Genomic DNA, 27,359 nt, shown 5'->3' with positions numbered 1-27,359 from the left:
TAAAACTGCCATTGACGGCTCCGCTGAGCTTTCTCCATTGGAAACAAAAGGCTGGAGAGTGAAGGCCTAATTTCCATGATGGCTTAAAAACACTGCCCCCACCTTGCACTGTGTGGTCTTTAAATAAATCATCTTTATTGTGACAAAGTACATTTAGGCCACGACTGGCAGCCAACAGGCAAATTCTCCCACTGGCTGTCAGCGTCTATTTAAACTCGTGCAGCTGCAGCTGGCAGAGCCGGCGGCTTCCAGAGAGTTTCTACCTGCAGGGCACCATCCAGCCCAGATCAGGCTCCCCACGGAAATCTGTCCTACTTTCAACATTTTCCACGCCAGGGTCCATAAACTTCTATTGAATTTGTTCAATGTGAAATCCAGGACTAGGTGTCTCCTGGTCAAAGAAGAATAAAAAGAGTGTGGGTATACTCTTCAAAAACCACAAGCGGCAGCTTTTAATGTCCCCACGGTACGATTACACCAAAAACAATTAAGAGATTGAAAATTCATCAGGCCTCCAGTGTGCTACAGTAGATCAGCTACACAATGTAATGCTATCTGATTAACCTGACCTTTAGAGGAGGCTGCCATCTCGCTGTTTGTTTACATCATTTCCACAAGACATTCTTTCTAGTAATACATGCACCAATTACAGTGTATTCAACAACTGCCCCCATTTGGAAAGTTACAGTCTTTGTATGTTTCAACCATAATTTGATTAATCTCACAATGATCAATCATTTCCACATCTTGATTATGTAAAGAAGTTGTTATCTTTTGAAAGCAGGTAAACAGAAAATGAAATTTGGTAAACACACAACGGTTGTTTGGAGCGATTCTGAATCTTTTTCACCGTGTGCGTAAACAAACACAGAGATAAGACCGATCTGCAGGGAAATGAGCATATATACACGATCACTGCGACTCAGACAGAGCTGCGCTTGTTGTGTTTCCTGCACATCTGTATCAATCCCACTTAAAATAAACTGCCGCCATCTGCTTGAATTGAGATAAGCACGGAGTCCAATCAGACCTGCTGAATGGCAGTCAGCAGATGTGCAGCACACGCTTATTGATATTTGAAGTCTGTGTGCGGCTTTATTCGCCTCATGAACTTAGTAATTAGCAGCTCTCTGTCTCAGCGCTCCTCTCCGAGCTGCAGCGAGGCTGGCTTCCTGCCTGCTGAGCATCTTACGTTAGTGGCCTCGGAGATGAGAGTCGCAGGATATTTGCTGGTGCACCTCGAAAGATGTTTATCAGGGCTACATTACAGAGGAGCCGCCAGCATCCGTGTATTTATCAAACAGGACAGAAACTGTGCTTTTAAGAGCTTTTTTTGTTCGGCCTGTTTGTTTAAGATAAGCAAAGTTTTTCCGAATCAATTATTCTGGTAAATGAAGATTTAAAGTTAGTCACTTCAGAGTTTACTAAAGTGCATCCTGGAACAAAAAACTGTCCAATCAAAGCTTAGCATCTGACATGTTCAAAAACAACCAACCTTGACCTTTGATGACGCTGCTCCATTTAATCTGGGAGTTCAAGAGAACATATAAAAACATACCAGAGAAAGATTGGAGCCTTCTAATAATATAAAATATCCTAAATAGAGTGCAAGAGTCAAACACCACCGCTCAACTCCAATCTTACATACCTCACTGCAGCTAACATAATCACACACACACACCTTGACAGTGTGTTGCACTGAATCCTAATGGAGTCCATTTGAATTTGCAACATTCAACTTTTTTTTTGGGGGGGGGGGGGCGATGTCATGTCTCCTGGCAGCTGCATATTTCAGCAGGTTTTGCATTTCCGGCTCGATTTTCAAGGCACGTCGTCGGAATCGGAGGCACGACATTTTCATTTATGTCAGCGTTTCAGCAAAATACCAAAACCTGAACGCATTTTGCTGACAGAACGAGCCGTTTGTGTCTCAGCGAGCCTGCGTTCACGTCTGGGTCTTAAACCGAAGCACGTGCAGCACTTGAGCCACCGTGTAACAGTTGACTTCAATCGTCTGTCACCACTCCGGAGGGAGATTAGGAAAACGCAGGAAATGTGCTCGGTCAGCAGCTGGTCAGGCACAGCGACCCGCAGGATGTACTTGGAAATCCAATGTCACGTATGTCAAAACTTAGAGGGTACGTTTTTTGAGTAGCTACAGGGTTCAGACAGAGGTAGAGCTACAGGTGAACAACTTCAGTTTGAAGGTGCATCGGTGTCACTGTCCACTCCCCAGTGGTAGTGATTTAAAACAGTCATTTTACCACAGAGGGCTGGATCCCATCTAGACTGATTTAGTTGAGCTGAAGCAAATATATTTTCTTTTTATGACAGAACTCGGCCCCAGAAGGACACTGGATCTTGTCAGGTAACTGTAAAAACTATACAGATTCACTTCTTATATTCGCATAGAACCTGGGTATGTCTCGTCTTATTCCAATCTCCCCATTAGACGGGTGATTCATTGAGTCCAGATTCAAGCCTTAGTGGACCGTGAATATCCACAGGAAATGTCAAGGAAATAAAGCTTTTAGTTTCCGAGTTATGGAGTAAAGTGATTACAGAGAAATCATGAGCAAATTGTGGCTGAGAAAAAGTCAGTATGTGACGTAAAAATGTTCAGGGTACAGTGAACATCCGAACGTCAATGTGTCCGGCTGCTTCTTCCTCTGGACCCAAGTGTTAAACCAACGAACCGACATCAGGGAGTAACGATCACTCCATGTGCACTGCTGCAGTGATGATACAGACAATGAGTCACAACCCACCAACTCATACATAAAGAATTAAAAGGGAGACACACACACAATAGAAATAAAAAAAAACTAAATTAGACCTGTGATGAACAGGGCAGAGTGCAGGCAGAATAATCAGGTACTTTCCTAGTTAGTGGAGGCCACAGCTGTTGTTGAGACTTCAGTTTCCTCTTCTTTCTGTTTCTACCTCTGTTTCTCTGCAGGCTCATCTTGTGTTAACCACCGAAAGTGCTACCTTTACTATCTGTTCGGAAACATTTGCAAAACAAATTTTAGAAGCGGTGCATTTTCTATGGAAGTCTGTAAAAAGCTGCAGCAGATGCAAATTGACCAGGTTTAGTTGGAAGTGAAGACGTATTGATGTTGCTGAAAATTTATTCTGGTATTATGCAAGAGCATTACACAATTATCTATTTTTCTCTATGGTCAAACCTGTCACATTTGATTTTCATCCCCAGGTATTTGTGGGGCTGCACATACATTTTTTACCTCTTTGACACATGTTAATAGTTTCTCTCTCAGTTGGAAATGAATCATGGGGCATCGCTGGCCATATGAACGTCCTCTGAGTGATGGACAGATTGTGTCTCGGTGAACGAAGATAAAGTTTGATCAATTCTGCCTTTTCTCCAGTGTTTTCCTCGTAGTCAGGGAAATATTGCCACTTATCTACTCTGCATCTCCATCAGATTATTTCTCCGTAATGTTTTTCCCAGCCCCTATCCCAGGGGTTATTATTTGGAAAAATAAAGAAATCAGATTTCACTTTAATCACAAAAGCCCCTGAGCAGTTGGTGTAAACTCTAACACATTAAAGGACCATTTAATGTCGTCTTTGAGATCAGCCTCTCACAGTCTGGTGGGAACACTCTGATGCTGGATGGCAGCAGATCCCTGGTCACCCGATATCTTGAGGCTGCAGGAATTTTTGCCAAATCCAGAATATAACAGAAATCCGTGGCATGTGTCTAAATCGTTAAAATGACGTGGTGGGTCTTGGCTTTCAGCTCCAGTCCTAAGATAAACTCGGAAAAATGTCTCTCTCATTTCGATGCAGTCACTTGTGCAGCCTGAAGTTTGATATGATTTTGAACAGAAATATTGTTCCACAGATCGTCGACTTTCAACAGCGCTTGATCTTTTAAACTCAATTACACAACTGTGGGGATCCAAGCTTGTCAAACAGCAAATGTTTTTCTAAAGATTCTAATTCAGATTTTACTGTCGCGATGAATCATAAGTGCAAAGCGTCAATCGTGCCATTCAAACTTCAGTCTTCTCAAAGCTCACATCACGTCCCTGTAGCCACACTCCAATGAAAGTACTGGCACTTATGTTGCACTCTAAGTATTAAGAGTAGAAGACAGATGACCATGGGGAGTTCGATGTAAGATAACATCACGTCGCCACATAGACTCCCCTGATTATGATTAAACAAAGACGTTATATCTGTCTCCTACATGCTCTGAATGCTCAGGACATTTTCCTGATGGTGTTCACAGCGCGTATTGCATGGTTTGGATACTGGGGGTAAGCACTCAGAGCTTTAGAGTGTGTGTGTATGTGTGTGTGTGTGTGTGTGTGTGTGTGTGTGTGTGTGTGTGTGTGTGTGTGTGTGTGTGTGTGTGTGTGTGTGTGTCCCCCACAGTCATTACCAGTGAGGCTAATCAAACTCACACTGTCAACACTTCACAATGACTGATTGGGGCTGTCAGCCTCTGTCAGTCTGGCTGAGGTTAAGGAGGGCAACAGTTTTATGCAAGATTTGGAACAACACACTCAAAATTACATCAGCTGCCATATTTATCTAGTGTTTGGTGAAATAAGTTGGTCTTGATGCTCTAAGTACAAGGTCAGGAAACATGTCCCTACCACAAAACTACAGTTTATAGTTCCACATCGAGTCCACTCACACCAGATTTGTCTATATAAAACAACACGAGTTAAGCCGAAATGCTTTACAATCAGGGTAAAGGAAGACAACACAAGCATGGATGAAGACATAAGAAGTACAATGTTAGACATAAAATCTGTGGATAGGATAAAACACAAGATAAGTAAAATAATGAAAATCCTAAGACTCAGAAGACGAGAGACTGGTTCAAGCTGACAAACAGGCCACAGTAACTCAGATAACCACTATTTACAACTGTGGGGAGCAGGAAAGCATCAACGAATGCACAACACGTCGAACCTTGAGGCGTACGACGGGAAAAACGTAGCCTGTTCTCATGAGGCTGGGTTTCTGCTGAGGTTCGCACATGGCAGGGTCACAATTTGGCATCGACAGCATTAATTCATGGACCTGGCCTCCCTTGTGTTAACAGTCCAGGCTGGTGGTGGTGGCGGTGGGAAGGGTGTGGGAATGTTTATTCGGCACGCTTTGGGCCCATTATGGTTTGAATGCCACAGCGTCTCTGATTATCGTTTTATGACCACATCCTCTCATGGCTCCTTCCAGCAGAAGTATGGCGCTCCTGAGCATATGTGGTCATTTACATACAAGCTTGTACATTCACTTAAATATAAAAGTGTACAAAAGTAAATCGAAGTCAAGTTGGCGCATCAGAATGTACTTGATGACAACCGCAGAGACAAATAAACTCAAATACTCTCACCAACTCATGGCGCAGAGTCAAAGTACAGCAGACTAATTAAATTTGTTCTCAAAGATAATCTGCAGTATCAGTATTACAATTAAAACCATACTGTGCCATATTCATTACCCTTTGATTAGAGTAATGACTCATTAACGCTGGAGGATAGTGAATACGAGCCCCAACAGGAGAATTAATGGTCCCTTTTAAACTGACTCATGAACTTCCGGCTCCAGAAACATTTTCCATAACGTCACAAGAAAACAAGGATCATCTCTCGCCACCCTAAAAACTTAGGAGACATATTTTTGCTTTTTCAGTTTTCTTTCCTCTAGTGCGTAGTATAGGAAGATTCTTGGTAAATGGTCAAATTATATTTTTGATAGATTTTAGTGAAGACCAGTAGATAAACTGAGAACAACGAGAAACACGACTGTGCTTTGTGAAAGCAAGTGTCTGATGTAAACTGTAACCTGCAGCAGGTTATTTTTAGCTGATCACACAAAGATCATTTGCAGCAATTTAAAGCGAGTCCCTGGTGTTTTAACCTCTGATATATAGTAAATGATTTCTGCGTGTGGGTGGCAAATTGCATTACAGGATGTTGTGTTTATTACAAAACACAACGGAGCTCAGCACCATCAGGATTTTAGTTCACTGCAGATTCACTTGCTTCAAAAAGGGAATGAAACAGCCCCTTTTCTCCTGGTCAAAAAACCCACTTACACCCACTAACATCTGGCTTTTGTCTTCAATGGGAATGGATAGAAACTGCATTCACTCCCAGTTCAAATGACTCTGCAGGAGACACTGGTTTTTATCAGCTTCGGCTCCAATCAGCAGTGATGGAAACATGACACCCAGATGACCACTTTCTTCTTCCTGCTGATGCTGCTTCTTTTCGTTTGTGTACTTGATGCTTTTTAAATCTTGGGGAAAACATACCAACAGCGACTTTTACTTTATCTCGTGCAAAATGCAACATCAGCTTCAAGGCAGCGAGATGAGAGCTTCTCAGTTTTCGGTTCATTCATGATATTGAACATGACGCACTGTGGGAAAAAAATAAATCCGAAAGGCAAATTCCTCCAAAAGGAGTCAACTGCAGTTTTTTATCGGTATCAACCAAACATTTTAAAGAAAAACTACATATATCCAAAAATGTTTGTGTATAAGAGGTATAAGTGTTATTATATTAATTTTAATCACTGCCTATTAACTTACCATCAAAAGTAATACTTTCAGCATTTGTTTGTTGAGAATAGAGAGCAACAGAAAACATGTAGGAGGGGGAACAGGGAGCTGACAACTTAACTCAAAACTAAAGGAGACATTGTGCCCCAAAGCTTTGGAATACATTATTCTGCAACGTCAGAATGAATTAATGTGTGGATGTTTTTAAATCCTGGTTTAAGACTCACTTTCCAAACCATGTTTATTTTTCTACCCTTTTAAGTATATTTATCAGTGTTTCGTCTCAATCGAAATCTAATTTCTTCATTTTTTTACGATCCTGTGTTTTGTTGCATCACAGGCAATAGAGTGATTTAGGGTTTCATGTTTTTTGAAAAAGCGCTACACAAATATTTTTTACAAAAGACCCCCAGCCAGACTCGGGCCAACGACGTGGCAGCAGTCACAATTTTCGGCGTCTCACACCACTGAACGCAGTTAATTTCCAACCGAGGGGCAATTGTTCTGTGTACCTCGCATCACGTAATTACTAAAACCATTCAGCATGTCGTACTGTAGGTGCCTTCTATTTTGCAATCGCTGACTGCTGCATGTGCTATGATACATGCAAACAAAGCCCCCCGCTGTGTATATATTGCACTATTGTGCTCCTGTTGTGATCCATTATGATGATTCTATCCAATCTTTCGCGGTAGACTGCTCTTGAAATTTCCTTCTGCCTCCAGTTTCTACTGCCTCTTTTACTCAGAGAGAGAGAAACGCGTCGACCTCATGGCTCAGAATTCAGTTTTCTCTTTTTTGTATTTTGAAGGCATTTCCCATGGTGTCACATCTCGTACATATGATGCTGAACAGAGAATGGAATAGTGCACATGGTCTGTCAGCACAGCTCCTGAACAGAGCCCTTGACGAGGGGTGAGGGGGGGTGAGGACAGCTGCTGCATGGCCACCAGGCAAAACTCTAGTTATCTCCTCTCCAACTGTTTCCTTTTGATCTCCCTAATCTGCCATTTAAAGAAGAAAGCATCCAGAGCTGCTGCTGCTGCTGCTGCACAGACACTTCTTAGCATTTCTATCCAGGCTCACGCTGCACTGAGTCTGTGTGTGTGTTTCCATAAGCTTCTCAAGTATATCAGTATGTTTATGTTTACCACATATAGTACTTCAAACCTGCGATTTAGATTAGGAGCCTACAAGATTAGAAATGAAGTGAATAAGTAATCAATTTTTACTTTTTATTTCAAATTCAAAACACTGGGCTGTAAATGAGGATTATAGTCACTATTTTCTTGGCTAAAACATCTATAAAATGTCAGAAAATAGAAAAAACTGCTCATTGCAACCTGCAAATTCCTCCACGCTCACATTTAAGGACACTAGGGCCGTGTCTGTTCTAATCATGTCTGTTTGGAGTGGACTGTTTGTTTATCCTGTGGTGATGCCGGTTGGAACTTACTTTCTGAAACTGTATCTGCAGTAATTGAGGCACGGCAAATAAAAGACTGGCCACAAAACCCTGGAGCTGCACCATCACTGCTGCACAAAGAGCTGTTCACCTGTTCATTCAAACCTGACTCAGTATGCAGAACCCCAGACTTGCCATTGTCGTGAAAATGCTTTTGTCTAAATCGCCAACCTCACGTCCCAGTGGCTGCTAAAGAGCGCTGTCTATTCAAAGTCCATTAATGTTGAATGTATCTCGTGTCCAGATTGCACCAAATTAGACCCCGCACCTGCTTGGGCCTTTAACAATACACTTGCCAGGCGTGAAGCTGATAAGATGGTTCTCGAGATATATGCATTCCACATCCAGACAGAGAGGAGATTTCTGGAATTATTAGATAAAGAGGATATAAAGCAGGAAAAAAAAAATCATATTTAATAAGATGATTCGTCTTTGTTAACTAATCGTTTTTAACTCCACATATATATCAAGATTAAACTCTTGTTTGGTCTTTAATTTGTATCCATTCAGAGGTCAAACTAAGTCGATCTTCTGCACGTACCATCAACGTGTGCTGATATAATAAAAGAGTTTAACTTGGAAAAACTAAGGTGGTTCTAAATTTTAAAAAACTCTAAATGCAATCAGCCTTTTGTTCCTTTCACTGGAAAAAAAAAAACAACCCCAACAACCTACAAATGACTACAAATCCCCACACTGCCTTTATCTTTAACAGGCTCCAATTATGCGAGCTAATCTGGGCATATTTCCCTCGGGAGGCAAAGACATAATTGCCAGCAATCTACACAATGATATCAGGGCTGTTCTTGAGTGGCTTTAAAAATGGCTCGACACATCTGGGATGGACGGTGGGGGGGACGGGGGGGGGCGTTGTATGAACTCCACACTTGGCTCCATCATAAAGGGGTCAATTAGAGAAACAAACAGGCCGGGGACTCATTTAGGATGCAGGGGAACCGAGAGGGGGCAGATGGTGCATGGGCAGGAGGACGGAACCTGCCCTTGAGCAAAGATGTGGTAAGTCCAACAGCGCACAGTGACACACTCGCATGCATTTAAGCAGATGGATGACAAAACGGCAGCTATTGTTGTATTCCCATACACAAGAGGTGCTGACATGCTGTAAGAGTAAACATCAGTCTTACCGAACAGCATCTCCACGAGTTTGGTGATTCCTCCGCTTGCAGCTCTCTTCCGATATCAAGCTTCTCCTGCCTGCGTATCTCCCATCACAGAAGTTCAACAAAAAAACCAACAAAGTGCAGCTGCCTCGTCGCTCATAACCTGCTCCCCCCCTCTCTTCTGGATCTATCCCCTCTCCTTGCACTCTGACTCTCTTTAACTCTTGAGGTGAAGCGGCACTCAGTCCTCAGTCCTCCCTCAGTCAATGACACATCCTGGCTGCGAACCAAACCGCCGCAGCTGAAGAATGACACACATGTGCTTCAATTAAAAGCCTCATGCTCCGCCGATCACGGCGCCCTTCACGAAAAGGAGCGGGGAAAGAAAAGAGGCTGCGAGCGTGTGTATGCCTCTGCGTATGTAAAGAGAGAGAGAGAGAGAGAGAAAGAGCAAGAGAGTGTGAGGGAAAGAGGGTGAAGAGCTAAGAGAGAGAGAGAGAGAGAGAGAGAGAGAGAGAGAGAGCTGGCAGAGGACTGGCTATTAACAATATGAACATCCCACATCTCCCCCTCTTCGTCTTCTTCATCTTCCACTTCTTCTTTATCTTCCACTTCTTCTCCTTTTTTTTCCCACCAGCACTCTTCTCCATTCAGGGTTCCCACCTGCCTGCTCCCTTAAGGACACTCAAATGTAATTTTCTTCCTGTCATGACAACAATAGGCATCGTTTATCAGTCTGTTTCCATTCTGAAACACTTGTGCTCATAATGCAGCTGTGAACCATCCACATTAAAATGACACACGCCACGTGAACTGAGGTTATTGAGCGCTGTTAAGCGTTTGTGATCATTGATTGTTAGGTTCACTTTGATTATAAATAATTAGTTCTGCAGCGAAAATGATTTTTTCTTCAGTGGGACTGATATAATCGCTGTCGTCATCAAACAGCATGTGTTTCAGTGTTCAAACCAAATGTAATATTTGTTTGGTAATAACACTTTTAGAGGACATATTATTTTGACCTCCACACCTCACATTTATAAATATTTATAATATCTAATAGTTCGCGCGGGGGCCTGAAGTGGTTATAATGTTGTATTTTGGGATGCAGAGCCAGAAGAGGGAAAGATAAATCTGAATATTCAAAGTGAGTAGGTGAGTGTGTAACGTCTCCTGCACGATGGAAACTGTGGCCTCCAGAGACAAGGAGAGGTTAATTGTAAATGTTAAGTGTAACAATAGAAGAAGGAGGTAGAAAGGAAATATTGTCCCATAGAATTCATGTTGATATACCACACATTTCTAACCATTAGAGAGACAAACAACATCCCATTCACTCTGATGGTCAAATCTAGAGTCTAATGAATCTGCATGTCTTTGACTGTGGGAGAAATCTTAAGTAGTCTGAGAAAAAACCCACACATGGATAAACTAGGATTCGAACCAAGAACCTTGTTCCTGCAAAAACCGCTGCACCACTGTATCAACCTACCACAAATTTGCTAAATGAATTTGTTGTGAAGTAAAACAAAAGGCAACTGGTTTATACAACTGTATTTTCTAATAATATAATGAGGAAATGTTAACAAATATTTCACTGAACATATCAGTAAAATGTTTGTAGACATTTGTTTTCTGCCAAAATATTCTACTGTTTAAAGTATTTTTTAGCAATGGAGACAGAATTTAAAAAGCCAGCAGTTGACACACAGCACCTCAGATTTGTTGAACATTAGTCATCACACAGCTCTGGTCATATCAGACCATTTGTATAAAGATGTGTTTTTCAGAGGTTTTGTTGAACACATTTAAAGGGGCAGCGTGTGGGGGTTGTTATGAAAGGTCTGGAGGAAGTTTGCGAAGAGAAATGGACGATAATACCAAAAATCAAGGGAGCGTTCACGGACGTTGTCAAATAAGCGGAAACGCGATGAGGTGAAATGAGACGACAGAAACCACAACAATATAAATTCAATTTGACAGATCAGTTTTATTACTACGCACAAAATATACGTTTGTATTCAGTCGGTTGTTGATATACTTCCATTTACATTGCTACAGATACATATTGTTATCTATTCAGGTCTAAGATCATAGTTGTAATTGTTGAGACACCAGAGATTTATGTATTTTTATTTGTTTTGCTCCGTGAATTGAGCAGATGGAGCAGATTATTGTTCACCTAATAGTCTGCTCATTTTCCTGACTAATCTGTCCATGATTACTCTGTTGATGCTGCAGAGCGGAGTTGCAGTCTGGGATCCGTGTTTCCCCGTCACGCTCCGCCACAATCCAAACAGGCCATTTTTATATATGAATAAAGCATTTTACTGCTCTGTGCAACATATTTACCTTGAAGGGCTCCAGATGCATTGTAATTTGCACAGAAATGGTCTTTGCATTTCCACTGGGAAAAGATCAGAGGAGAATATTCTGAATTTCGAGCCGATTTGCAGCAGCTTCGACTTTCAAGATAATTTCTTTCACTGGTGCAGCAGCAATTTTGTTTTGGGGTTGTGTTTTTTATTCATATGCAGCAGCAGAAAAAAAAGACGCCTGCCTTAGCAACAGTTGTCCAACAACTGGCAGCTTTAAAAGCTTTAGCTCAAACTATGACACATTGTTCAGGGATAATCACAGCTCATAAGTGAAATGCTTAAAGGGTATGATGCATCATAATGGACCAATACTTTCATTGCATCCTGTTGGCAGTGATGAAAGGTGAATAAGTATTTAAACTATGGTAAGTACATTTCATTTTAAATTTCAAAGAGAAATAATGCAATTTTACACCACTCACTTCAGTTTGAAAACTATTCCAGCTATTCAAAAGGGAGTATTTGTCCTATATTAGTACAATAGAGCAGTTTTTATGAGTCTGCAGGTGATGCAACACATACTCCTGCCAATGGTTTCACACTAGTCGGCTGATCAACAGGTGGCGTCACTGTGCCAGGAAACGCAGCAAAACGCCAACACAGACGGGAAAGAAGAGAAGACTGCAAGATGGTAAACATGGAAGGGAACTATGCAAAAAATACAAAAAAATAAAACTACTCAACAGAAATGTGACAGTAGGTATAAGGTATAAATATACAATAAGTATCATTTAAGTTTAGCATGGATAAATACATTAATTTTACTTTAAATGATCTATATTTCTTGCAGCTTGTTACAGCTTTCAGGTCATTTCACATTTGCATGAGACATTTGCTTCAAAATGGGCAGCTGTGCTTTTAGTTTTTGAAGAGGACGATTTTAACTGCATCTGAAAACTTGACTCGCTCCAGATGCACATTGGTTTTGATTTGTGGAGGCAACACGGAGGCTTGAACGCCGCCGACGGGAGGGGCCAGGCCTTCGGTGCATTGTTATTCACTCCACAGTCACTATAATCACTTCAAATAAACACAATTATTCTCAGTCTCTATAGAAAAACCAGGCCTTAAATGTCACAAGTGTTGTGGAGATGCACGCACACACACACACACTGTTTCACGGCTTGTGTCTGCCCTGTGTGCTCCTAGCTGGCTCCTTGTCCACTTGAATAAGTGTGGTGTGGAAGCACAACACTGACGAACCCTGACAGTTTTACACTTGATTTCCGGCTGCTGCATTCAAATGAAAGAGCAGGGAGTTGGCCTCGAGCACATCGGTCATCTGGCTGCAGATCTACTGAGCATTGGCTGTGCGAACCTCTATTCACCAACATAGACTCTGCATGTAAATACATGACAGTTACTTATGAAAATCACAGACTGAGAGAGTAAAGAAACCGAGAGGGAAATTATTTTAAAAGCCTGTTTCTGCAAAGTCCACTCCCTGCAGAGCTTTGCATATAGCAACACTTCAGATACGAATGCAACTATAAAATCATTATTTCATCTAAAAACATACAATTTTAAAAAATCCAGTCGAGATAAATCCAGCATTGTTCGAGTTCATTTTCAAGGCTTCAGATACATTCACCGACTGCTCAGGCCACGTGACTCTGCTTCACATGCAGGGTAATGACTCACAAACAACCCCAACGCACTGTCATCTAGAACACTGAGCAGGAACTCTACTGGTTTCACTCGAGTCTAAGATCCAGGTACAGCTCCCTGAGTAATCTGTGACCTGTTTAGATGACACAGCCATTGGGAATACTGTACAACAGGCGCCTGCTTTAAGGTGATCAGGATTTAGGTGCTGTAGTCCTGGCAGCCACGAAGTATTACAAATTTGGAAATGGAGAACCAGCCACCATCCCCTCCCTTCCCCCCAGTGTCTGCATCTCCAGATTACGCTCTTTCTCTCTGCAGGACTTCACACTGTGCAGACGTATCCTTGATGACAGATCGAGTGACATCTTAAAAATCGCTGCTTTTTCTCTGCAGCCTCTGTCACAGCAAATGAAACGAGGTCAAGAAAGCACCAAACTCCAGCTGATAAATGTCCTATTTTGCAGCTCACACAATAATATACTGTATTTCCGCCTGCAGGTGCTTTTTTTGTGGAACTATGCATCTACAGTATGTTGGTAAACAGGAGATTCAAGAGATTTTCCATTTGTGAGGGGGAAGCGTTTGAGTAGGAAGAAAAAGGCTTAATTTTCTCTTTCAAAGAGGAAATTGTTATAAACGGTACAGGAAATGTAGGTCAACTCTCTGACTTCCGATGTATGAGCAGTCTAACTTTGAAAAATCAAATCAAAGACGAGTCAGAGTACAGTCACGTTACACTTTTAACCGGAGGTGGATTAAATTATGTCATTTAATCCACCTCTTGGCAGAGCGACTGCACCAACATCTGTGGTGTTAACTGTGCAAAGTAGCCCCTGAATTTTTTTTACCAAGCCTGGAAAGAAAAAGCTGTATAGGGAAGACAAATCTCATTTCCCTCACTGTTGCTCCATGTCAGGCACATACAACTGCAAATATGAAGTGAACATACCAAGACACATTATTAGTCTTCGACAGGATGAATAATCTGTCCATCTATCAATGACCAAACCAGTGACAGTTGTGGTTTCTCCAAAAGGAAATGGACATGATGGAAGATAAAGGAGAGCGCCAGGCCCGCAGTGTCTCCTCATGAGACCACAATCAAATTCTGTAGATCCACAAATTGCAGATTCATAAATATCAGTCCCCATAAATATGTCTCATTTTAAAATGTAAATCCCTGAATTATTCCCGGAGAAATCAATAAAAATGTTGAGAATATTAAAGACAGAGAAAATAAATCACTGGATCTGGCTTCATGTCACCGATTTACAGAAAACGAGAAAAAGCGCAACCCCTGAACTGAACAGTACCGTGGTCCTGACGCTTAGTGCGGAGAGCAGGAGGTGCAAAGGGCTTTTCTCCCGTTCTCTTTTCAGAAGAGCCACCGTATATACTTTCATTTGAGCAATCACTTCATGCAGCTAAATAAAAGGGAAAGTTAGTTCAGCTGTGAGAAGGGAACCGGTATTATTAGGCTGGTGTCACTGCAGCACAGTCTGCATTATATTAACAGTCACCTTAATTGACTTGGCTCGTCCTCCTTTCCTCCTCTCCACTGTGAAATAGACGACCGGGAAAATGGCTCGCTGAGAAACCAGTTAGTGAGACACCGTTCGAGGACTGAAAATGTTTTATTTGGAAGCATGAATATGGCAGAAGAATCTTCAAATTAGAATTTACAAGCAATTTTTTCTATGTCCTGTCTATGGTCATGTTGCATTTTTTCACCAAATAAACCAATGCACGGCTAATTTAAGTCCAGGCCAGTTGTTTGCTCTGCTGCTCAATTTGTCTGAGCTATTGTCAGGTTCACAACGACCCAAACAAAATGGGTCAAATCCTGTATGGTTCATTTAACCGGTTCAAACAAGGCAGGTGTTAAAATCGCTCTGTGTCCGGCGTGTGTGGGGAAATGAGAGGCCGTTTCCCCCGAGGGACCGACACTCGCTGCCAATAAGCCAGTCCCATCTTAACTATCAATTAGTGGATGAGATGGCTTTGACATTGTGGCCTGCAGGAGGTCGAGGGTGTACAGCGATGATGATGTCGACGCAGAGCTAATATTTGGACGTCTTTTTTTTGCAAAAACTACATTTTAAATAGTTGCGGTGGTGTTAATTTCTTGTGTCCAAATATATCTACATGTCTTTGTTTGCAGCAGAATCCTTGTTTCAGAGAAATTTGGGCAGAGTTTCATCTGAGAGAACAAATCGCTTCCTGCTGTCTTGCAAGCAAACTGGAGCAAGATGGAGGTCGCGTTAGAAAAATAAAATAAAAACATATACTCTTTCTCAGTTTGTTTTGACACGGTCAGACACTGACATCATTCAGCACACAACAAAACCCTGCAGACAGACAGACAGACAGACAGACACTCACATTGAAGAGTCACTGGAACCTGGAAATTTTTTTTAACTAAAAAATAAAACAGAAAGAAGATTGGACACCATTAGAATAATATAATAAAATGTGAGACTAGACAATAACCAAACTAAACTTATATAAAATTCATCAAGATTAACATAACATTATCAACATATTACATATATGTATACTGCTTACACTGCAAGGTTCACGGGGGAGCTAAAGCAAAGCCAGGGCAACACCCTGAACGGGTCAACAGTGTATCACAGGGCCAACATATAGAGGAACTATTAATTCCCATACTTATGGTCAATTTCCAGTTTCCAGTTGACCTAACCCCAGTCTGCACGTCTGTGGACTGTGGGAAGAAGACCCGGAAAAAAACCCATGGGAACACGGGGAGAAAAATGGAAACTCCACGTAGAAAAGCTGGGATTTGAACCAGGCACCATCTCGCTGTGAGGCCTGCGTGCCGCCTTAGTGTACATCATATGAATGCAACAAACTTTTAATAGTGTAAAATAACTTTAGAAAAACACTTGGTGAGGTGATTTCAGAAACGTCTCCTCTCACACACACTCACTAGTCACCTCCGTCCACCTGGAGGAACAGTGTTAACATTCCCACAGGTGTCTGTTCCTGCACCACAGAGTCGGCCACTGACCCAGATTCCTACTGAAGTGTGTTCAAAATCATCAGCCTTGCACTTTTAAGTATGAATGATGATGCCCACAGGCTATTATCTGACACAGAAGAAGTCGATAACAATCTGACGATAACAAAATGAGGCCCGAGATAAGGGAGACATTAAACAATGGATATAGTAATAATCTAATCTGGTGGAAATATGTGTGGCGAGTCCACCGAGGGGGACAGAGTCATAAATCAACATTAAACGTGTCGTTTTATTGGCCGGTTGTTGATGAGAGGCTTTTTTTTTCTTGCTGCCTGATCAAGCTGGTCACTGCGGCGGAGTGACAGGTGGTGGAGAGTGAAGGTGATTTATGGCCTCTCGTACAAACAGGTGTGCAGAAAATGCTCGGAAACGGCGAAAGGGGGGTTGTGGAGCGGCAAATGTATTCTGAGCACATAACGCCTGCTCGAGTGTGCACGTTTACAAGATCACAGCTGAGGAGACTTAGAGAGAGAGAGAGAGAGCGAGCTTCAAGTCAAAATAGATAAACACCTGAATGAACTGTTTAGAGTGATGCTGCGTTGCAAGAGTCCATGTGAGCACAGCCTCTCGTGATATTCAAGACCTCAGGTGTCAGATGTTTCTGAAAGCTCGTAGGTCTGATGTGTTCGTTTTCAGGGAGGACACAGAAGTTCATTTTTCATTGGATGGTAAAAGTTGATATATTGTAATTTTAGTCATATGCAGTTTGTCTGTGTATATAGCTGTAAAATACGCCTGAAGAAAAACTGAAATTGCAGAATAAATGCCAAAGGGAAGAAACAGCTTTTCTGTTTTGGTTCGTCTCCAAACTTAGGATCTTTTTGTTTTCTATGCATCATTAGGTTGTAAAATCTTCTGCATATGCAAAATGTCTCGATGTTAAGAAGCATGTGAGTCACTGTGCGTTCATATATTGTCGGGATGATCTGGAACAATTTGTTCCCTGGCAAAATTCGCGTGAACGCCGTCTCAAGTACCAACAACACGGAGGAAACGGTCGACAATTTGCAGAGTAGCTGATGTCATCACTTATAAACCAATTAACATAATTCTACAATCAATTATAAATAATAGCTTCTAATGTGACCCTGTCAAAATGCACGTCACCAAAAGGTCCCTATGGTTTTTTCGTCCCTTTTCTTTGCTCTTAGTTATTATGCAAATATTGGATGGAGCTATCCAAGTATTATGCAAATGTTCTAAAAACACATATATAAAACATATTTTGGTGACAGCGTCCATGATTTTTCGACATTTCCATGTTAAAGCACATGAACATGCTGAAGACAAAACAATTTCACACAGCAGAATCTCTTTCTTTCACTCGTAAACAGACATTCTATGAAGAAAAATTGATTAAAACACTGCGGATAAAAAAATAAATAACAGAAGCAGTGATGATAAAGCCGCCCCTCAGTAAACATCAATTTGAAGCACTTCATGATGTTCTCTTTTTGTTCAGAGTGGGTGATTAAACTCATTTTCAGGCAGTTTGTAGTGTGGTCAGCAAATATCAAAGTTATGAGTTACATTGGTGAGGGTCTAACACTTTGTTCATCTCTAATAATAAGCTGCATTGTCAGGATGTAAGCTTATACAGAAGTTTAAGTTTAACTTGTCATCAGACGAATGGTGCAGGTGTAATTAATAAAAATAAAAGGCTGCCCCGTCCCATTGAGATGATCCATGGGTCCTGATGATGTCTCACTGGTGGGGCCTCATCTCCTATAACCTGATTTTTAATATATAACTTGATTTAATTTGTTTAATGATCAAGACTCCTGAGTTTTAGCTGGTTGACAGACTTATTTCTCATCAAGTTTATCCCTACCTGTGCTGACGGCCTTTGCAAGTCGCCGCAGCCTCCTCTGGTGCGTCTTCCCTCTGTAGTGGATCTGGGCCTGGGCACTGGAGTTGAGCTGTATGTTGCACACCTGACACATGGTGGCGCTGCTGATGCTGTGTCGCCGCTCCCGTTTGGCCCTGTACCCTGCGCCCACCTTCTTTTCCTCCTCCTCCTCCTCCTCTTCCTCCTCCTCCTCCTCCTGCACCTCCTGACTCTTGAGAGGGGGGCTGCTGTCCAGACTGTCGGGGCTCTTGGGACGTTTCATATCTGGATGGAGAAAAAAAGGTCACGGAGGTCATTAAAGAGAGGATTAATTAAGAGACTACCTGGGTAAATAAACGTAAATATAAGAGTTGAAAATTAATGTGAATAGAAGGAATAAATCCCCCCCTTATAAGTGTGGTGTGTATGTTGCCGATGCCTCCACAGGGGGGCAACAGAGCAGCAGAAGAGAAGTACTGCTCTTTTTCTTTATTGCAATTTAATATGCATTTCTACAGTAAAGCTGAATTTCTCACTGAAGCAAACTGAGAATTCAAAGCTACACAAATAGATGCTTATCACTTGGACTCATTTATCCTTCGGCCACTGCGTTCTTTATCTGCACGTACACATTTCAACATGTCCAAACGCATGTGTTGAAAATCTTTGACATCCCATTAAAAAAGGGGCTCGAATAAAACATCCACTAGCTGAAAGGAGAGTGGTCTGTCTCTCAGGCAAACAACACAGCGTTACAACAGATAAGTATCTTGTTCCAGCGTCTCTCTGTTAATCAGACGATAAAAGCTGATTCCCGGGGTACACAAAGAGACATGTTTCTTTGTGAGAGCGCGCCGCCTTAATACCTGTAATGGCTGAGCGGTTATGGCAGACTGACAGCATAAATCAAGCTGCAGCTCAGCACGGGCTTCACTGTGAATGTGGAAATGTCACCCCCGAAAGTCTGAGCGAATTCGTTGCTTTGGTGCTGTTCATATGATAATGGCATCAATTAAGTCCTCATTGTGTTGCACATTTTATCCTCCGCCTCGCTGAGTGTACCCACCACCACCACCGCCGCCGCCACCGCCACCACCGCCACCATCAACGCCGCCGCCAACAGAAGCCATTATTTTTAAAATCTTTTCTGTTATAAAAATTCAATTTGTCTGGTGGGGAGATGAAAGTGTAATGGAAATGTGCTCACTGGAATCCATCAGCCTCCGACCAGCAACATGGACTTCAAAGCAGCAGCCCATCAACACAGATTTTTGAGGGTAAAGTCTAACAGTGGGCAAGTGACTGCTGGTGAAGGAAAGAAGAACATTTTCAACACAACCAGGTGTTGGTCTTAACCTTCACCGCAACACACACGTGCCTATGAATTGTTCATCTGAATTTCAAAATGCAGAGAAGTAATGGGGCATGAAATCAACCGTTGTGTAGCAGCCAATCACACGAATGCTACAGGGTCACAGGGTTGTAATGATGCCCTCATTTTATCTGACTATAAAAATGGTTTGACACAGACAATTGTGCAAAACAGGCTATCGTTAATTGACATATCTGGCAGGTCACAAAATATTTAAACTACTTAACCTTTTATTGAACGTTTAAGTAAAAAGTCTCCTCACGAAACCACATTTAAATTTATTAGATCTGGATTTTTTTATTTGGACCCTTCCACAAAATTTAATGGAACTCGGTTCAGTAGTTTTTTACATAATCCTGCTGACTACCAAACAAATAAGATAAAAACGTAACATCCTTGGTGGAGGAAATAAAAGATTGTAACAACAGAGACAAAAACCTTGAAACACACAAATTCACATTCAACAAAATATTATTTCAGCTACTACTTGAGCTGTTACAAAGCTTTTTTCATTTTAGTACATCCAGTTCACTGCCTCTTATATCTGTGTGTCACCAAAGCATTTTCACAATACACTTCCTAGTCCATACATCAAGTGAAACCATTTTTCATCCTGATACATTGATTGTTTTCCTGTAAAAAAAAGAAACAAGCCCCGGGGCAGAGGCAGAAATACACTGCTGCTCTCAGACTGTCTGAGGTACAAATATGTCTCAGTTCAGTCTGGCAGCAGCTCAGACTTTCTCTCTCGCCTCCAAAGTCTTGAGTCTGTAAAGTCTGCCATCAAACCAGCGATGATGTTGAGACAGGGGTCAGTCAGAGCGAGGTGTGGGCCGTCTCACTCACTTTGAAGCGGTTTGCATCGACAAGCTCCCTCTTTTCAGGGATGAGATGGAAGGAGACAAAATCACCAGAAGTCGGTTTACTAATATTTGTGCCTCCGTGCCAGCAGCAGTCTCAGCCGAAGGCATTAAGTTGTCGGGTTGTCCCTCAGTCCGTCCCATTGTTGTGAATGTGATATCTAAGAAACACAGTGAGGGAGTTTCTTCAAATTTTGGTATAAAGCTCCAAGTGGACTCAAGGATGAAATGGAGGTCAAAGGTCATTGCAGACTCCTGAATGTGATTTGTTTCAGGAAATTTCTTAAAATTTGGAAGAGAACGTTCATTTATACTCAAAGATGAACGTTTTTGGCCAAGAAACAAAAATAAACACGCTAATTATGATCAAATATAGCACAAATGTCTAAGAGGGTAAAATAATGAAGTCATGACAGTTTACAGCCATGAATACATTATAAAATAAACATGTCTCACATACCATGCGTGTATGTGGGTATGAAGGGTTTTCTGACAAATACAGATAATAATTGCAATTTCTTTTAGTCCAAGTTGAGCACTGTTCAGATGCTCCTGTTGGACGACGCCGAATAACTGTACATCGGTGCCACAACCCTCCATCCCACTAGAAACATCCGTCCTGCTGCCCTTACTCATCTTTATGTGGTCAGCTGGAGTTGGCAGCTGACAGACCCATTACCAAACAACTTTAAACAGGTTGCCGGCAGCCAGCAGCTGTTTGGTTTCTGGTGGCGCTCTGTACCGCGGCCAGCGCTGCGCTACGCTGCCGGTTTGGCACCTGAGTGGGCAGCTGGGAGCAGCACCCAGTCCTGTGCTGCAGAGCTGCAGACTAAATGGCTGAAGTGACTGGTGCTCCAACAGAGCGAAGTGTGGCACCTGCAGTCGGCAGCTGAGGGTCCATTCAGTTACGACCTACACTAAAAGCCTTTCATCAGCCCTACAGGGTGTATTGCAAAGTGTAGCTTAACCACAGATCCTTTAAATCTATGATGATACTGGGAGGTTTATCAGAGGTTGTTGTTGATAACGAACACTGAGTCATTAACTCTCATGGTTGTAACTGTTTACCTTCACTGTGACCGACACTGAGTAGAATTCTTGATTATATGGAACTGAATAAGGCAAATGTTACCATTTTGCATGAATTTATCATTAATCTGCAATCAACATGTTGATCTTTTTATTATACCAGGCTATCACACAGAGTTTAAAGGCTCAATATGAAAAAGTAATATGTTTCTATATAAGGTTATTATTATTATTATCACCCGTTAATTGCCTTCATTGGTGATAAACATTCATTTCATTAAGCTGCATTAAGTCCCATTACACTTATTTATAAATATAGTTCAAATGTAAATTTGTTCTGCAGGTGCAAAGTAATGTTTCGCAAAGAGTTTCAGACATCTTATTTTGAAGGTATACATATACTGGTATTAATATCTATGCATTTGCTGACTGGAGGATCCATACATTTTGAATTATACAAAGTTCAAGCATTAGAAACTCAGCATCTTTATCTCTACACACAATATCTGTAGAGGTGTGGTCTTGGTAGTGAAAGCTGGTGTATGGTTTTACAGCAGCTCTTTAAATACCAGCACTCATCAGCCAGAATATAGAGCACAAGTCGTAAAGGCTGCTTTATATACTCCCTCTGACCTGACGCCCTTTATACTGTAAAGTAGAAATCGTAAACAAACACCATATACTAGGAGACGGGTGTTGGCTCGACCGCCAAAAACCTTAGGACAACGAAGAAACACTAGATACTGAGGTTAGCTTTTGATCGTCTCATAAAAGCCATCGAAAAATATTTTAACTAATGATTCTTCAGCCGACCAATCAAGACAGCAGATATTAAATCTATATATCTATAAACCTTTCAGCTGCCTTTAAGTGTCATGTCTTTGTTTATCACTCTAACTTCAGGCCAACAGCGTGCTCCACATCTTTTTTTTACGGCCTCACACAGCTGCATGGAAATGACCTGTCAGCTTCACAGTACTTTATCCGGGGACTCGCAGTGTGAAGTCCAACATACTGTGAATGAAGAGAGGACCAGGACGACCTCCAGCCTGAGTGCGTAGTGCACAGATTAGGTGTCTTGACGAGAAGAAAATCTCGGAGGGGAACAAAGTTAAAACCACAGATGTTGACCTGTTGTTTCAGTTATATCGCTGACTTCAAAATACAGTAGTTTCGTAACTTTTTCAGTGATTATTCTTCATCAAAGCTTCTATTTAGCTCTTCTTAATGCTAATCTGGCATGAAATGATAAAAGCTACCACCACCAGCAGCACCAGGTGGGCAGTAAGTTGACAGGCAGCGATAAAACTGGAAACACGCTCCGCCCACTTCCCTTTAAGTTGCCTATCTGAGCGATTTGCCGCCTGCCTTGATGTGCTGTTGTTTCCCGTCTGAGGCCGAACTTGTTTATCGCCGAGTTTTGACAAACGAGGGGCTGCTGCTGGAAAAGCTTTGGCACAGCGACGTCTGAAAAGAGTTATCTGGAGTAACACGCTGTCAGAGAGCTTTTTGAAAATATCGCCGTGTTCTCCAGGAACACGTGTGTGAAACTGTTGCAAAAAGAACTCTGAGGCTGAGGGACAGCTTTTCATTTTGACATACATGTTTTTAAGAAAACACCTCGATCCAATTTTAAAATCACTTTAATTGTATGATAAAATTACTTCTCAGCATGTGGATTATTGTCCTGTATTTCCTCAAGGGGACACGTTACACCATGGAACTTCTCTATATATAACTGCACTTAATTCCCTGCTACATTATAGGCTATCTATTACACTATAAAGGCTATGTGCAATGTAAGGTTTTTTTGTAATATTCTTTAACTGTACAATCTGCCATCTGTCTCTATACAATTAAAGCCTGCTGTGTTATTATTAATCACAGGCAACGACCTAAGAATATGTTTCAAAGAACCAGGTCCTGTTTTTAGACTGGCCTTTATGAATTAAAAAACAGAGAAAATTCAATTCCCCTCATTATTAATTCCCCTCAACCTGTGGACTTTCTGTCGAGGTGGCGTCCTGGAATGAACTGGTCTAATCCAGATGTGTCGAGAGGTGCGCCGAGGTCCGCGGCACCTACATGAAAGGCCCCTGTTAATGGGATGTTTTGGCAAAGACGTGTGCTCTTTCAAACATGGCTGCGCTCCAGACGCCGAGGCCAAGACGAGTTCCGCCGCTGCCACACCTGTCATCACTGTTCCATTACGTCGACAACAGACAGCCGCAGATTACATGATTGGCCTGGCATGAAAAAAACTGGGCAGTGGTGGAGTATCAGTAATAATCTTGTTGTTTATACTGGATAGACTGTATTTATCAAGCAATAACTGTGTCTAAATGTAAAAAAGAAAATAATTTCACGTTTTGTTTTTACAACCACTATATGCCCCACACACAAAGCACCAGCACCTACACAATTCATTTTAGTCTTCCAGTCAATTACAGCCGTGTCGCTAGGCAACCCTGCACATCCCATGTGAAGATTAATTTGAACCTTTTCCACATAAATTGCAGCTCAATTATGCTGTAATTTGTGTGGAAAGGGGAAATAAATGGACAAAAAGACACATTTCACAGAGCGGTGGCTGCAGAAACGTGCGCAGCACACACAGCGTGAAGTCTGCAGCAGAGAGCTGGAGGTGAGTGAACCCTGAAGTACGGTCTGATGACATATGACGTATTGATCTCTTCTCTGTGACATTGAGGAGCTAGATGACAGAACAATAGCCCAATGGGTGAGCTGCATGGAGCAAGGTTCACATATGCTCAACGTTTTTTTTTTTGTCGCTGACGTCTGTAACACGGTTAGTGCCGGTTCCAGTAATTAGCCATGACTACGGTCGTAGCAACAATCAGAACGTGTGTCTGTTCCCCTGAAGGTGGAAAAACAAACAATACAAAACAATCTGTTATTATTTCAACCTGCTGTTGTTGCTCTGGGGACTGAAGGCATCATGGACAACTGTGTAATGGGAACTCAAAAACCAACTCTGGGTCCTATACTAGTCATTTGTTTGTTGTGTTTTGTATGGAAGTGTAAAAGTTTATCTAGTGCCGTCTGATGTTCCAAGTCGCGTTTTGACTTTTTAAGATTTAAGACTACGACCTTTTCCCCAACCTTGACCAAGTGCTGTGAGAGACAGGACTGCAACGGTGGAGCAGGTGGGCTCAGAAAAAGGTTTTGTCTTGATTCACAGCAGGGGGTCAACAACAGGGAAGCAGTCAGGGGAGGCAAAAAAAAAAAAAAATGTAATAGGGAGCAGGCAGGAATCGTTAATTAGAGGGATGGCAAACAGGGGAAGAAGCCGGATTCTACGATATGGAAGCACAGGACAAGACCTGAGGAATCATTTTGTATTAATCTGCAAATATTTCAATAATTGATTAATCATTTCAGTCAAAAATACCAAAACATCCTCTGGTTGCACCTTCTCCAATATGAGGATGTTTTATTTATTTCTTATAGTTGTTATACGACAGTGGACTGGGGGTGTTGGTCTGACACACATCATTTGAATATGAAAAATTACAAAATGTGAAACTTACAATCTTTTGTATTTTCCTGACATTTTACAAAATAAATCTGAATAATCAGCATAGAAATAGATCATTAGAACAATCTATAGCACAGTAGACAGAGTGGAGAGGTTGGTGTATGTGGCCATGAGAAGCAGGCAGGTTTTTGTGTAATAAATTGGTCAATAATAACAGTAATTAAATAACCAACTTACAAACCCTTGTATAATTTGCCTTGTCAGGAAGTGGTAAAATAAAAACTTTTCTTGGTAGTGAATTGATGTTTATCTCCGTTGTGCATGTGTAAGTAAAGATGACAAAGATCTCTTTGATAAGAGGCTCAAAGAGAAGCATGACTCACCTGGAAAGCTCAATTATGGATAAATGCAGAAACCCACAGCTTCGATTCAAGACAGCAGCGTTCAAAAACACACACCGTTTCCCTCCGAACGCAACACAAACACACAATACAAACTGTATATACTGTGTGTACAGCATATAGATACAACTGTAATCCCACAGCGTGAGTGTCCGTTGTGTCAGATCTCTATGACAAGGTCATTCGCAAATGTTCCACTCATACAATGCGGTGATTCACTCTGTTAGGTAAGTGAGTGGGAGCTGTTGAGAGGGTGCATATTTTTAGTCTCTACATTTCCCTTGCTCTTATCTGGTACTGGGAACATGGGGCAACGACAGACGATACTGTATATGTCCACATACTATATGTAGGATGGAGGAAGTGACTTCTACTTTGCTCTGAGTCGACTCAGGGCTCCACTCTTTAATAATGAAACACGTCTGACCTGGTCAGTTGAAAACCCTCTGAACGTCAGTGGTAGCCTGCGATTAAAGATGGACCATGTATCTCCATTTCATTCCACTATACAATGCAAAATATCACGGACACGCCAAAGACGTCATTTGGAGCCAGAGTCTGTGATCGTGGGAAACGGCTGCAGGAGCGAGGTCCTGTTGACACTTACACTCGACAATTAAAACCAAGCGTACTGGACAAACATCAGTTGGATAAGATCTATCTAAAATATCAATGAGAAAAATGTATTTCACATGTACTTTGACGTTTTAGTTTGGTCCATGTCCCAGGCACTAACATGGAGGTGGCGGGCGGGGTTTATAACCTATATGCAGCCAGCCACCAGAGGGCAATTGAGATGCTTTGGCTTCACTTTTGGGAAAGCGTCATTTTGCCCAATTATATTTATTACAAGGATTATATTGAAAATAAAAGGACAGCCCTGGTAGCTCATGTGGTAGAGCACGTACCACTATGGCAGGGCTGAGTCCTCACTGCGGCTGACTGGGTTTAAATTCAGCCCACACTGCTTTGCTGCTCGTCATCCTCCCTCTCTCCATCAAATAATGCAGAAAGGCTGAAAACAATAAAGATGCAATAATAAATAACAATTAAGGCGGAATACCTGTGTTCGTTTATTTTGTTAAAAAGAAAAATACTGATTATTAATACTGAGAGGTTATGATCAGAGTTTTCCCGTACGACAGAAATCTGGTGGCACAGAACGTGATGCTGACTCAGACTCAGATTATCTAGTAAACAACAACTCTGGCAACTCAGTATCTCAGTGAAGCCCCAGTAGCACTGATAATTCATGTGAAAATCAACAATCATGTGTGTGAGTGCACACACACACACAAAGACACAGACACCCACCCACCCACCACTCTGGGGTAGCTTGGCTGGTTTCCCAACTAATGTCTGTTCTCGTCTGGCATCCATCTTCTAGACACCTTGCTGCTTTCGCCAGATAACATGCATCCACGTACACTAACATAGACACACTACCACACACACACATATACTAACATAGACACACACACCTCCATGTAGCAGGAGATTAGGTACCATGTTTAACAAAGAGGCAGAGAAGGTTTCTGACATGCTGGCTCTTTAATTAGACCACTGTTATCTGAGGACACACACACACACACACACACACACACACACACACACACACACACACACACACACACACACACACACACACACACACACACACACACACACACACACACACACACACACACACACACACACACACACACACACAATAGATCATCATTAAGAACAATAAGCTAATAAACTCTGAGTCATTTTGAAAACACACTGGCTAAAAGCATTTGAATTCCAGGTTGTTGGCCAGCCGCAGTGAGGTGGCGTGACGGACAGATAAGTGTTGGAGCAGCCAATCAGCTGTCACCTTCTCTGATGTGTGGTGAGGCTCCACAGGCGCAGACGACCCTGCACGTCACTTCTTCGGGTGAGTATTGTTAAGTATCTACAAACATAATTTAAAACATGTCAAAAGGACAATCAAACCAGTGATGAATGACTGTCCAGGGCATTTCGCACATTCCCCCTTGTGGTTCTCTATAGACGCACCGACCACCTGGTGACTTCAATATTCCTCTGAAAAGGCCTCTGCTCCTCCACGTTAAGACTCTCTGGTTCTTCCAACTTTAGTTTGAACCTGCTCACTGCAGCGATCCCACTCTTGACCTGATTCTGTCTCACGAGATGGACGTTCCTGATCGGACCGTCTCCCCT

General features: G+C 41.9%; 1 protein-coding gene across 2 annotated transcripts in view; it reads right to left on the bottom strand.

Moving 5' to 3' along the window:
* Positions 1-27,359, bottom strand: part of LOC118100127 (zinc finger protein 385C) — a 58,354-nt gene that overhangs the window by 15,784 nt on the left and 15,211 nt on the right. Inside the window, exon 2 of one of the 2 annotated variants that reach the window (XM_035144879.2) lies at positions 17,994-18,275. In XM_035144879.2, coding sequence (XP_035000770.2) covers positions 17,994-18,275 — 282 coding nt within the window. Of the gene's footprint in view, positions 1-9,157; positions 9,572-17,993; positions 18,276-27,359 lie in introns of those variants that run through there. The other variant, XM_035144880.2, reaches the window with a different exon arrangement.

Source organism: Hippoglossus stenolepis, chromosome 21 (assembly GCF_022539355.2).
Source record: "Hippoglossus stenolepis isolate QCI-W04-F060 chromosome 21, HSTE1.2, whole genome shotgun sequence".
In the NCBI taxonomy this organism is placed as follows: domain Eukaryota; kingdom Metazoa; phylum Chordata; class Actinopteri; order Pleuronectiformes; family Pleuronectidae; genus Hippoglossus; species Hippoglossus stenolepis.
The sequence above is the reverse complement of the archived record's forward strand: the minus strand, read 5'-3'. Positions and strand labels throughout refer to the sequence as shown.